We start from the raw sequence: 13,260 nt of genomic DNA, 5'->3' as shown, positions 1-13,260 counted from the left end.
TCATGACTATTCCGAAACAGTCGAATTGCTGGTACCCTCTCCTCCGGAACATCAGCTGGGGGTTTTTCCGGTCCACAATAGCGCACATCACTGGCCCACGGCAGTGATACAGCCACAGCCACCAACGTCACCACACATACGGCACGTAATCCAACATATTAGCATGCCACTAAGCCCATCCCACCGATAACGCGAACGAAAAACCCAAATGTACGTAGTATATGATACCCCAATGAGCCGGCCACCGCCACTTTTCTTCACTTTCGCATTCACCCTTCTCCTTCTCGCTATAATATACACAAACTTCTCTTCAATAACCTCCACAACTACGACCATGTTTTCACGTTTGTCAAAGTTTCGAGAGAAAGTCCACGATAAATTTCATGCCGGCGGTTCGTCGTCGGCGTACCCCGGTCAACAAGCTCCGCCTATTCCGGAAAAACCACATGTACAACACAAACCTCCGCCAATACCCCCAAAACCAGTGTCAGCCGAGGCATACGCGATACTCCGGAAACGATGGATGAATATTGTAGTCGGTGATTTCGATCATATTGATAGCTCGAGTAAAGAGATTCAAGATCGGATGACCAAAATGTCAACGGCCATGGACAAGCTTTTGGAGACTTATAACCCTACTGATACGCAAGTATTTAATAATTGTGGACCGTTCTGTGCAACAACGGTGCATTTTAAGAATACCTGTGGGAGACTGCTAGCTTTGGCTATTACTTGGGCGACACCGGGGACGCGACGGTATCAAGATCCGGATGTTCTTCAGAAGATACTTTATGGCATTGATGTCGTTTTTGAGAATTTCTTTGTGAAAATGGCGGATGACATAAAGAAATGCATTGAGACGAGGCAGAATTGGTGGAATATCCAGTATACCTCCGCTTTACTTCTTATTGCATAAAGTACAAAGATTATCTAACATCATCTATGAATAACAGAATAGGAGCGCCTCAGAACCTCGGCGATCTAGGTGTAATCCTCTACCATCACCTCCATCCAACGCGACGCCAGGAAATAGGCGCAAAGATTGTAGAGCTAGTTGGAAATCCATTCATCCCTAGTCTGAAAGGTGGAAACCGCTCTTGGGTTTCGCGAATCCTGATTGTTGCCGGAATTTTCACGGATAACGCTACGACTATCTACACCGGTATCCGTTGTCTTAGCGCTGATGGCGGCAGCGACAACGTTCGTAAAAATACTTTGTTCGGATACATAAAGCCTGGCGATGGCGAAGGGCTATACAAAGATGGAAGTCTTATCTCTCATGATGTTTATCCCTATGCTGGGGGTTATGGGTTGATTATGTTAGGGTCTCTTGCGAGACTGCTTAATCTTTTGAATTCGGAGCAGAGTCCACCTGAGTTTATGATTCAAGATGAACATCTAGGGATTATTTATCATTGCGTGGAAAGGAATTTTATGCCGGTAGTTTGGCAGGGGATTATTTTTGAACATGTTAGAGGGAGAGGGGTTGCAAGGAGAGAGGGTCCAGGATGGGTACTTTACTTCTCATATAACCTTTCGTATAGCCGAATTTATACTAACTAATGAAAATAGGATAACGGCCATCTCTTAGTCCATGCCACTGCTCTACTTACCCTAGGCTCACCCTCTTCATTAACACCTCATCTCTCCTCTTACGTCCGTCTTTGGCAGTCCACAAACCCCGGTGACATCTTCCGCGATGCCGAAATCCCTCAGATCTCCACTCTCCAAGCCATTCTCTCGAATCCATCCCTGCCCATAGCTCCTTCACCAAAAGGCTGTTTCGCAACCCCAATGCAAGAACACTTCGCCTATCATTCCGTAGACGACAACTGGTGTTTCACACTCTCAATGTCCTCCACACGAATTGGTAGAGCAGAAACACTAAACAACGAGAATCTAAAAAGCTGGTATCAAGGCGATGGGATGACTTACCTCTACACTTCCACCCACAAAACACACTATGGAGACGACTACTGGCCAACGATGGATCCACTTCACTGCCCTGGTACTACAAACCACCAAACCCCCATTCCATCACCGATGCCTTACAAATCTATGGGTTACAAACCATGGTCTGGCGGCGTTTGTTGGGCTAGCGGTGGATGGGGCAATGGTGTAGCTTATGGGTCTAACTCTGTTGGGGCACGATTTGCAGCGATCAGTATGGATCATTTGGCTCTGGATAAACACTCCTCAGCGAAGAAATCGTGGTATTTGACGGATAGGGGGGTATTTGCGTTGGGGGCTTCTGTTAGTTCTGATATTCAGCCTGGGACGGAGGTACATACCACCATCGAATCTCGAAACCTTGATCAACCGGGGAGAATGGTTGTTATCAACGGTGAAGAATATACAGATCCTCCTGGTTGGGTTAAGAAGAGCAATAGAGTCCATTGGGCCTGGTTGGAGAACACTGGTGGTTATATCTTTCTCGACGCCAAGGACCGTACTCCGACTGAAATGGTTTTCACAAGAGAGAAGAGGTGTGGATGTTGGAAGGACGTAACTGGTGATGGGAAACCCGATGAGATTTGTAGAGAATATGTCAATATTGTTGCAAATCATGGGGTTAATCCTAAAGAAGGGAAATATGCATATGCAGTACTTCCGCTGGCGACTAGAGAGGAGACGGAGTACTTGCAAGCTAATCCGACATGGAACGTTATACGAAATGATGGAAATGCTCAAGCCTTGGAGTATAGGTTCGATGAAGGGGAGGTAACATTCATTACCTTTTGGAATAGAGTTGAGGTTAAGGGGATAAGGGTTGAGGAACGGTGTCAGGTTATCTGGGGAAGGTGGAAGGGAGAATGGTGCTTGTCGGTCTCGGACCCACAGCATCAGAATAATTGTAAGGTGGTAGTTGATGTCGCGATGATCAGGGATCGGGGCTTGAGGGTGGGAAGAAGTGATGAAGGGGTGACAGTTGATGGGAGTAAAGTGATCATAGAGGGATTGAAAAACGGGGCGACCAAAAGTGTATGCTTTTGGGAGCGGGACGAGCTTTAGGTTGTATTGTGCCGAAGGAAAAGTTAGGGTTATAGCTTGGGTGGATGCATCGATGCATCGATGGAATGCTTGTCTTGCAAAAAGATTTAAATGGGTGGCCTTTTGTCTCTATGCTCTATTAGTAATAGTTCTATTAGCATCACCTCTCTTTTAACTTCTAGTCTATACGGGCTTTGAAACGCTCGATTTATTGGTATGGATATTCGAGAGCGAGCCTTCTATTCTAAAAAACAATGCTTTTGTTCATCGCCGATAGTTGAGCCGTCGACGTGTTAGGTACCGTGGAATGACTGTTAAATCCCATGTCTAGCTCTGGGCATCCTAGTATACCTCAGAACATTGAATTTATTTCAGGGCTACAGGATAGTAGAAATCTGAGATAAGCTGGTTTTTTTATATTTCGAAAGTTCAGAAATATGGAGAAAACGAACGTAGCCGAATATTTGGGGCGAATGAAAGTGAAGAGAACGGTCGTATTTCGCGTATACTGGGGAATTCTAAGAGAGATGACGCTGTATAGACCTAAAGTTTAAATAAGGCATGTTAGTTAGTGAATACTAGCTTAGGGGCTTATTGACGGAGAGAAGCATATATAGATGTATTAGTCTTGAAAGGAGTAGGTGTTTATGAAAGGAGTACTGATATGATAGTAAGAATATGAAGTTGAAATGCTGTAGGCTTCGACGGTGGGGTCGTACAAGATAGTAGTGTGTTCAGCATGCACGATAGTAACAGAGATGCTAGTGAGCTCGGTAGAATAGTGGCTATAGCAACGGAGTTGATAAGCAGCGCTGGTGTTGGGGGGTCTGGTAGGCATAGCAACGGAATTGCAAACGGGGTATAAATTTAATCCCGTTGATCAATTGTTAATTCACAGCACAGGTGGCTCAGGTGGTAAGACGCTAGTGATTTGGTTCGACGACTGGACAGCCCCGGTTTGGTTGAGAATACTCCCAAACTATGAGGGTACGGGAGTGGTGAACACTCGGTTCGAATCCCAAAAACATCTTGTGAATATTCTTTTTTTTGTGACTTTTTTGCACATCTGTTTTTTTGCTCGGCGAAATTAAAACACAGATATTGTACACTTTATTATTTCTAGGAATGAATTGGTCCAGCTCCAAGACGTTTGGAATGCATTTTCATGGATCCTTTATTGTAGACCATGACTAATTTCCTCAATCTTTGATGGGTACTGACCGGAGATATATCTTCGTGGAGGTAGTACCTCGTAGACCCCGCTGTAAACTCACATTCATTGATCTACGTAATTAACATGCAAGGTCTTAGTCAAGCTCTACAGTCTCAAGTCGTGTCATCACTAAGTAGACTTGTCAAAGGGTGTATTTGAGCGGCCATACGAAATTTATAAAAGAAAACTACGGCTAAAATATAACATTTGGATGTTAATTTGTCTTCGTATGGTAGTAATGATAGGCTACAATGGGAGTTAAGAGGTTTGATGGAATATATAGCGAGACTAATGAAAACAATAAAGTATATAAAGAATGGCGATTACTTAAAGTGATGTCTCCGGAAGTCCAAACCAACGTTATGAAGCAACTTGCGACCAACGTCTACAATTGCTTTCTTGGCGCCCCTGCCCCTTCCCCTCGCCTCCCATCTCTTAAACCCAACCCCGGCACACTTGACCTCAACTTGGCATAGCCAAAATTTCCTTCCCTTGCGTTGGCAAAGGCGCTTTATCTTACAGGCGAGGCCGAGTTTGCAAAGTAATTCGGTCAAGCGAGGGCACATCTTCTCGATACGGCGGGCAATTGCTTTGTGACGACGAGTGATGGTTACATTCAACAGGACAGCAGGTTCAATGTTGCAGTCGGACCAGAAACTGCGATCGATATGATGTTGAAGGATGGCATCATCGTCACCGGCGGACGTCAAGACAATGTCATCCTGTTTTTTGAGACCGAAGGTACCGTAACCGGTACCATTACCTCGAGGAGCATTCATGCGGGCGAACTGGAGGTTGTCTTGGACGACGCCAGGGTTCAGGCACCTGGCCGGCACGTTTTCGAACAAAACGCTAGCTACGAGGACATCCAGACCACACATGACCTGGTGCGTCAAACCTCGGACGTTGCGGTTGTATGCGCAGAGCAATGCGAGAACTTCGCCCGCGGTGAGGGGGAGTTGGCTCTGGATGTCTTTATCGCATCCGAGAACAGCGGACAAGTCGAAGTTCTCAGCGAACTTCTCGATCTGGGTCAAAGACGCCAACTGCCTGGTGATGCCCTGTGTTTTTCTTAGTCTTTACATTGCTGGCAAACTGATGGGGATATAGGGTTGGGGATTACTTACAGTGGTGCTGGCCTCGTCAAAACGCTCGTGTATCTTGTTCCGAGCTGAACGGATAATATGGAAGCTCAACCTTTGTTGAGCCCCCCGCAAGTGCCAGACAAAAGTCTGGTCTTCCCAGTCGTTTGGGCGGGCTCTCATCATCGAAGTTGCCCATTCAACCTCTCCCTTAGTCGGGAAGAGGTTGAAATGGAACAACTTCTTCGAAGGAGCGAAGACGTACATCCCAGGCTTGCTGAGATAGTTCCACTCATCCTCGCGGCCGTCCTCCAACTCTCGCCGAAGTGCGGAGTTGAACACGTCGGGGTTGATATCCATCTCCGTACCCCCTCTTCGATATCTTCGACATCTTCCTCGAGCTCCATCTCCTCCGGGTCCTCCTCCTCTTCGTGAATGGTTGGAAGGCCGCGACCGACCTTTCCAAGACTCAGGGGCTCCATGTCCCCGTCTGTCTTCTCCCCTTCGTCATTGCTACTCGGGTTTAGGAGCCCAACGTCGGACTCTGGTTCCGTATCTGAGGGCGCAGGCCCACGATATACCATCGTAGAGACGACAGCTTTTCCCTTTCCAGCAGAAATCCGCGAGCTGCGGCGGGGAGGATCTTGGCTGACTGCTTTAGCGTCACGACGGGGAGGCATTGGAACAGTATTTATGTTGGTAGTTTGGTAGGTGGTTTAGTGATGGCGTGGAACTGAAAGACTTGATACACGTCTCTCGAGCTGGTGACAACGAGCAAAGTTGTCAACTGTGACCACGAACGGTTTTAGTATGGTGAGAGAGAGTATGGAGGCGGAAAAAAGAGAAGAAAGGAAGCAAAGATGGCAGCTTCACAGTTTGAACGGTGGTTTCTAGGTCGCGTCAGAAGGTTGGCAACTTTGAGTGGTTGTTACTTTCTCGAGAAAGACACTTCCTAGTATCGATCTGTGGAGTTAAAAATCGCGGCAAACGTCCAGAGACAATGATTATCAAACGCGAGTATGAGGATGAGACTTGTCTGTGATAGAGGTGATTGTGCAGGTGGTAAGGCAAGTAGATTGGTATCTTGATAACATGAAAGCGGGAAGTTTAAAAAATATCGTTGCTAGGCCCTCCTTTGTGGCCGAGACAAAGATTTGATTTTGGTGGCCAGGAAGCAAATATCTTTGATAGGGACAAACATTCAGATTGTGCCGTAGCTAATATGATAGCTATAGGATATGCTCAAGTTAGCGCAGCCTTAAATAGCCTTTGCGACGGCCTGGATCATGTTGGCATGCTTGTTGGCTTTTACGATGTTAATAATGTCACCCTTGAAATTGACACTTTAATTTCGCGGAAAATCTATGGCAGTTGGAGTTGAAATTTACATCTTGAGGAACGGCCAGATATATTCTTAACATGTAATACTAGGCTGAGAGAAGAAAGTAGGGAAAACTATTAACTCCGGGACTAGAAAGCTAAGAGGAAAGAATAAAACAATTTAAGTGTGTCCTCTTTCTAAATCTATGCCTGACTTAGCCCAGAATCAGGCGTATGAGTCAATATAGCTTTAATTTATGACCTGTCTGCATGATTTATCTCGTAGGAAAGATAAAGCTCTCTAGGAAAAGTCAAATTAGGAAGAATATTTACAAAAGTCGAGTCGACTCAGCTGTGGCGTCGGCGACGAAAAGTTTTCCCAGCTTGCGTTCTACAAATAACGACACGGAAAGTTTTCCCAACTTGTGTTATAATAAAAAAGACCCCTCAAACTCTTCGACGATGAGAGAACTGAATGGGACGCTATAGATGGGCATCTAGCGAAGCGGATTGCGTACCAATGCGAGTATGAGTAATAAAGTACTCATCTGCGATTACCTCTTCTTCCCAAGGCTCGACGAAGTTTGTCACTCTTTGTATCAACTTCATCTTAGAAGAGTAGCCAGGTGCTACAAAAAACTCAGATACAGCTAGGAAACGAGAGAAACGACTACAATGTTTACAGCTATGTTTTTTAACGGCTAAATATTGCGTTTGTCATTGATATTATTGGAGCTATATGAACGACATTCAAGTAGCCGAGACTTTTAGACGACTGATACTTTTTGACCTCTAGAAAAGGATATGGTTTTAAGGTCGGGGGTTTCTAGATTAGGGGTGGGAATATGAGGAATTTGGAAGGGAAGGGACGGACAGGGAAATAAGGGACGATGGGATGATATGGGGACATAGCTGTGAAGATGGTGCTGGATCTTTCCTACCTAATCTGATAAATGAAGTCGAAAACCTTGACCGCAGTCGCCGGCACTATGCAGACAGGAAGAAGGAAGGACACTTTAACAGGTCAATCACTGCCCAATCCCAAGGATGTCGTTCTGTTAGCCGATGTAAAATGGTCGTGATCATAGTCGACATTGATCTGACGGTAAAGCTGATGACCGAGTTTGCGATAGGCTGCCTCTGGTGAGTTAGATATGGCTTTTATCGTCCAGACCTTGAAACCGGCACCAGCGCAGCTAACCGTTGCTCTGCATAAGTATTGCGTTTTCCCTTTCTTTCGGGATCTGTCTATGGTGCATTTGAGCCCCTTTCTAACCAACAAAGTGGAAAGTTCCCAGCTATTTTTCTGAATTTGAGTTGGCACTGGGCAGGAAGCTCTGATAATTCTCAGTTTCAGGAGCTCCTGTGGTCGAACTTGTTGATTCAATGTTTGGTCACCGACTGTTGTGCGATCCACGGGGTAAAATTGAACGATGTAATCGTGACTGAAATCAAGCTCCTCGATTTCGACGATACCCCAAGGCCCGAAGCCCGCTCCTTGATTTCTTTTTGAATTAGAGCGAGCGATTTGCATAAAGTTTTCCACCAAAGTTGGGTGAACAATCGGAACCGGGAGAGCGTCGAACATAACCGCGGATGTCAGAATGTCTAGGCCAAGATGGATCTCTAAATTGAGGCCGGTTTTATTTAACTTCCCGCATGAATGTAGAAGGGATAAAACCTCTCCCGCAGTCAATGGAAAATTCGTGTAAGCTGTATCGCAGCCGAAAATCCTCCTCAAATCAAAATTCTCCGCGAAGGCTTCTAGTTGACCTGGGAAATTCCCTAGTTTATAAGCCCAGATTTCATACTGGAACCCATAGTGTGGTCTGTTTCCAGAGTGAACTGCCACCTTGGCTATATCTGAGATTCGGCGCATCAAGTCATATTGGCCCTCCTGGACGTACGAAGCTAAACCTCTAACATTTCTATGGTCAGAGGGAGGGGTGATCATAAGTTGGCGACACCAATTAACTTCCTCGTCTGTCAATTGGAGATCGAAATTGAACAAAGTTCTTGAGACATGCAAATTGGCTTGGAAGGTGTCCATAAAGTATCTCCAGCCGGGGGCAACGGTTTCTTCGGTACTTGCACTTTCTCTATCCTCGTAGTCGTCCTTGACCCCGGACCCAGCTTCGGTAGAATCTTCCATAACCTCATCTTCATCAATCTTCAGACTTTGCAGACCTTGCATAGTATCTTTTTCGAGACCCTTTCCCTCTTCATTTTCTCCCTCTTCTTCCTCGTTCGTCTCGTGTCGTTCGTCTACTGATTCGCCTGATTTATCATCCTCCTCATCATCCTCCACATTCCCTTCCTCATCTTCTTCCGAGTCATCATCATCCTCGTGGTCCTGACGGGCGAATTCCTCAGGATTCCCCTTTTCATAAGTTTCGCTCTTAGAGTCAAAGCCACCTTGCGTTTCGGCGTGGTAATTCTGACTTCCGATATCCGCGTATTCGATCGAGCTTACCCGAAGCTGTACAGTCCTCAATGGAGCACTCCCATTGTCCGGATGCCCTGAAGCCGATTTGGTGGTTGGTTTTCTGTACATCGCGTGATATGCTTGTGGAGATTCCTTCAGCACAGGCACTTTAGTTCTGTTTAGCGAATGGCGAATCTTGACGAGGTGGAGTATCCAGCAACGATGCAGGGTGGTTGAACGAGATGGAAGGCAACAGCGTCCCTTGGTTCGTGGAGAATGAGAACAGTAGGCAGCGTACGCGTAGGGAGTATTTAAATCGTGAGATTTCTTCGTCTCGCAGTTGGCGATTAATGGAATGGTGAAAATGCAATTTTGGTAGCTTGAGGTCGACGATGAATTGATTGAATTAACGTTTGAAGATTATTGCTGAGCCGAATTTGAAAACGGTCGTATGGCCAGACATCCACATTTAATTCGTTTGTTTAGGTGCAAGCTTAGGATGTACACCGACACAGTAGTGTAATAGGTTGAGCTCAGCTGGAGATAGCGAGGAAGCTAAAGTCGTTCCAGGCGCTATGACAGAAGTCGCGCGCGATGGGACATACGCCACGTATAGCTTTGGCCCTACAGATATATCTACACCATGACAACCTTGGGCTTAAACATTTTCTTTCAGATCTTACATAGATTTAGGATTCGAGATAGGTTCGATGGCACTGTGTAAGTTTTGCCTAACGTTGGGAACTCACAATAAGACAAGATTTGTCTATTTTTAAATCGTTTCTACCCTCACAATTGTTAAATGTTTATAGTAGGTAACCCAGCTTGCTGGAATGTCTATTTATGATTACCGTACTCTTGCCCTCCCGAAATACTAGACTTATGTACTACCATTCCCATACCAACAATTACCGGGTATATAGAAACCAAAAAAACAATTATGAGAGGGTGCTCGCAGAGAATGTGGCGAAGGACTCGAACCCACTACTTCACAGCGAGCGCCTAGCTTTGAGGCTTTCTCATAATATATGTTTTGACTAACTTTTACTTTTTCGCGCACACAGAATTGAAAACTCGGACATAGCTGGACTAGCTGTTAGCTAGGGACATCGATCTCGCAGCTATACGCCTGCCTACCGATCAAAGCAACACTCATATATCAATCCCAATATCGACTCTTCGAAATAAAAACTTTGTTTGATGATTCCGAACGAACCACCCTCTCAGCGATACTACAGCCCGCCCCATCGATAAACCCTCCATACTAGCTTTCTTCCCAACGCTGCCCAGATACTTTTGCCATCGAGATGGCAAACACAAAAACGGAAGTCACGTACCCGACAAGCGCGGGTGACCAGCCAGAGGTCACCCACGTTTACCAGTATACTCTGGCCCTTTTTGCGTCCCTCCCATTAGAGGAGGAAGAGAAGGAGACGATGGTACGTCTCCTACAGGGGAACGACTTCCTGACGGTCCGTGGCTACCGCCAAATGGACGTCCTGGAAAGGGGGGAGGAGGCCCTGAAGAGGTCGTTCGACCTCATGATCAGAAAGTTCGCGGGGCTGCCATTGGAGCCCGATCCGAAGGACATGGAGGTGAGTTGTCAAATCCAATCCGTTTTGCAGATTTGTTGTTTCCTCCTTCCGTGCTTGGGTATATTCAAGACCAGTTACTAAGATATACTTTTCGCTGCTCTTCCCAAAGGTCCTAATTGGTGTTCTCACCTCGGGAACACAGCTGAACGTGTGGTACGAAAATCATCTCGATCTTCGTACCACGATGGGGACCAACCCCGATATCGAGGACCTGGAGGGCTTTCAAGTCCTCTACCTATTCTACGGGTTGGCTGCGAGGAATCCTGTCCTTGCCAAAGCCCTGGAGGACTTTTTCGAGCCAATCCTCCGCTTCGCAGATAGCGCCTGCTTAGCGAAAATGGAGGGCAGAGAAACTGTCCTCCATCTGGGCAGCGGCATCGCGCAGGAGAAGCCGCAGCCAGTCCAAGAGTGGGTAGAGGACGTTGCAAGAGCAACCGGGGCCGCTGCACCAGAGACGCAGCCGGGGCTTGTGCCCACGTACTACAGCCGCCTTCTTGAGAGGTGTGGCGATGGAGGTATTTTCCTCCATCATGCAAAAACGTTACGAGGAACGAGGTGGATCTACAAGTTGACGGCCGAGAAAAACGGCGAAGTTGATGCGTGCACCGGATACGGTGCTACTCTAGAGGCCGCTCGCGAGAATGCAGCCGCCAGAATGCTGGCCAAATTATAATTTTGTTTTTTTACCTGTGGTTAATTTTTTTATTTTTTATATTTTGACTGCGCTCTCTCGATAGGGGGCATTATTTGAACTGCAACATTACCTAAAGGGATCCGCGTAGCCATCGCTCCAACGTAATTTTTCACCCTACTCTCCCAAATATTAATATCTGACCTTAAATTTTGTCAATCCCTTATCTGCGCCTGGTCTCGAGGTTAGTGTCAGTTTGAAAAGTCCTACAAGACTGTTGCATGCTTTACAGCAAAGCAATATATTCAAAGCTATCATATTCATCATATCAGGACAAATCTACCAGAAGCGAAATTATTAGTAGTAATTCTTCTCTCGGTGTCGACGATACCCGTATAACCCGCTGCGGAACTCACACCCGTCTTGCCTCCACACCATCCCGCTGCCAAAAGTTCTCCTACGCCATGCACCAAACACTAGAATCACTTGACCAATATTCTATTTCTTCAACCTGACTTCATGAAATGGGTCTTTCACCACGACTGGTATATTAGGATCCACAACCCACTAAGTAGTCTCGAAGTCAGACGCACCAAGGCGGTCACCAAAAAACTAAGTGCACCCATGCTTAAGGTAAGGTTTCGAGGCCAATAAAGTCACATTGACGTCCCTTTTCCTTTTCTTGTTAACCAGGTAGCGCTTTAATCATATACCTTTCTCCAACCTTTGCGGGCCCAAGATTTGAGACTTCCAGTGTCATTTAATTTCCAGAAGTCTGCTATTAATATTGCTGAATTCCTCGTTCAAGGTTTATTGCAGCAATGTTAAGTATGATTCCTCTTCGCACAAAAGTTTGTCTCGTAGTCCCATACCGCCTCTAACGTTGATAAAATATTTGTAAGGGCTTCTCGATGTAACTGGGTGCTTTTGTATACGCCTCGGATCCAAACCGAGACTATCTAGATGGTGGACTCTAGTGCATCCGTCAAATTCTAGGTGCCATGGATAATATTATAATCTATTCCGTTAATATCTTCTCGATCTTGTACGTGGAGGGAAACATCTAGTCAAGGTCAATATCTTAGGAACTCAGTCGTCACGCGAATAATCAAATTGATCACCCCTATTACCACAGGAGATAAAAAATAACATCCCAACTAATCATGAGGCAGTAGAGTAGTTAGACGACAGAGAAGATATAAGGGGATCGATATCTCTCTTTAGCTTATCAGCATCACAGGAAAAAGATGTGATTGAATGGCGCAAAAAAAGCAAAAAAAATCCTGTTGTGAGGACTTTCCATCTGGTGAGCTGATGCTCGGTGGGTGATAAAATTGAGCTGGTGCTCGGTCGACGCCACTCAGAATCGAACTTGTGAGCTTCGTAAATCGCAAATTTGGTCATTACCGCTACACTAAGCTACCTGGACATAGGACGCCGTCAGCACACAAATTGTGAGTTATGACCCTTTGGGTTCCCCAGGCGCCGACGTAACGCCATGATACCCGACGTGATGCATGAAATTGCGCAACAATCCACTAACGGTACGGATCTTGGTGGCCTGGAGCAAGGTATCACAAACTACGAACCCTTGGTTGCACAAGGAAACCCCGCTTTCCAAGGCTTACGAGAACTTTGTGAGATGTCTACATCCAAAAGTTTTTTGGTTTTAGCACAAGAATATATTCAAAATTGGTTACAGCTATCAACTATCTCGCTTTGGAGAACTCTGACCATTGGGTAATAAATGGGTTTCTCCAAAGCTGTCAAACAGCTTTGTTATGAGTAAATTTAAAGGACAGTAAAACTTCACACAAATGGGTAAGACAATACTCTTCAACCACATTCTCATTTTGGTGGCTCTCGGCCACCCGTCTAAACTAGACTCCTCTTCAACCTATTTTGTAGGAAGCCACACCAGAACCATGCTGAGAAATAAGAACAACACAGACTGTGGTATAACCGTACCGTGGAAATAAAAGTCTCCTAGATTTGGTTATAGT

General features: G+C 45.8%; 4 protein-coding genes across 4 annotated transcripts; 2 read left to right on the top strand and 2 right to left on the bottom strand.

The window, feature by feature from the left end:
- Positions 1-232: 232 nt before the first annotated feature.
- On the top strand, positions 233-3,012 carry AOL_s00169g209 (uncharacterized protein; the record flags this gene model as incomplete). The annotated part of the gene is made up of 3 exons (XM_011127566.1): positions 233-885; positions 954-1,512; positions 1,573-3,012. 3 exons carry the CDS (start codon positions 233-235, stop codon positions 3,010-3,012), a joined length of 2,652 nt encoding a protein of 883 aa, XP_011125868.1.
- A 1,515-nt stretch (positions 3,013-4,527) lies between these two features.
- Positions 4,528-5,966, bottom strand: AOL_s00169g208 (uncharacterized protein; the record flags this gene model as incomplete). Its single annotated transcript, XM_011127565.1, has 3 exons — positions 4,528-5,265; positions 5,332-5,601; positions 5,655-5,966. The coding sequence occupies 3 exons, from the start codon at positions 5,964-5,966 to the stop codon at positions 4,528-4,530; spliced, it is 1,320 nt and encodes a 439-aa protein (XP_011125867.1).
- A 1,664-nt stretch (positions 5,967-7,630) lies between these two features.
- AOL_s00169g207 (uncharacterized protein) lies at positions 7,631-9,160 on the bottom strand (the record flags this gene model as incomplete). Its single annotated transcript, XM_011127564.1, has 1 exon — positions 7,631-9,160. One exon carries the CDS (start codon positions 9,158-9,160, stop codon positions 7,631-7,633), a length of 1,530 nt encoding a protein of 509 aa, XP_011125866.1.
- Positions 9,161-10,338: 1,178 nt separating this feature from the next.
- AOL_s00169g206 (uncharacterized protein) lies at positions 10,339-11,299 on the top strand (the record flags this gene model as incomplete). The annotated part of the gene is made up of 2 exons (XM_011127563.1): positions 10,339-10,626; positions 10,736-11,299. 2 exons carry the CDS (start codon positions 10,339-10,341, stop codon positions 11,297-11,299), a joined length of 852 nt encoding a protein of 283 aa, XP_011125865.1.
- Between the last annotated feature and the right edge of the window lie 1,961 nt (positions 11,300-13,260).

This window comes from Orbilia oligospora (genome assembly GCF_000225545.1).
Source record: "Orbilia oligospora ATCC 24927 unplaced genomic scaffold scaffold00169, whole genome shotgun sequence".
Taxonomy (NCBI): Eukaryota; Fungi; Ascomycota; class Orbiliomycetes; order Orbiliales; family Orbiliaceae; genus Orbilia; species Orbilia oligospora.
This window is presented reverse-complemented; position numbering and strand designations above follow the sequence as displayed.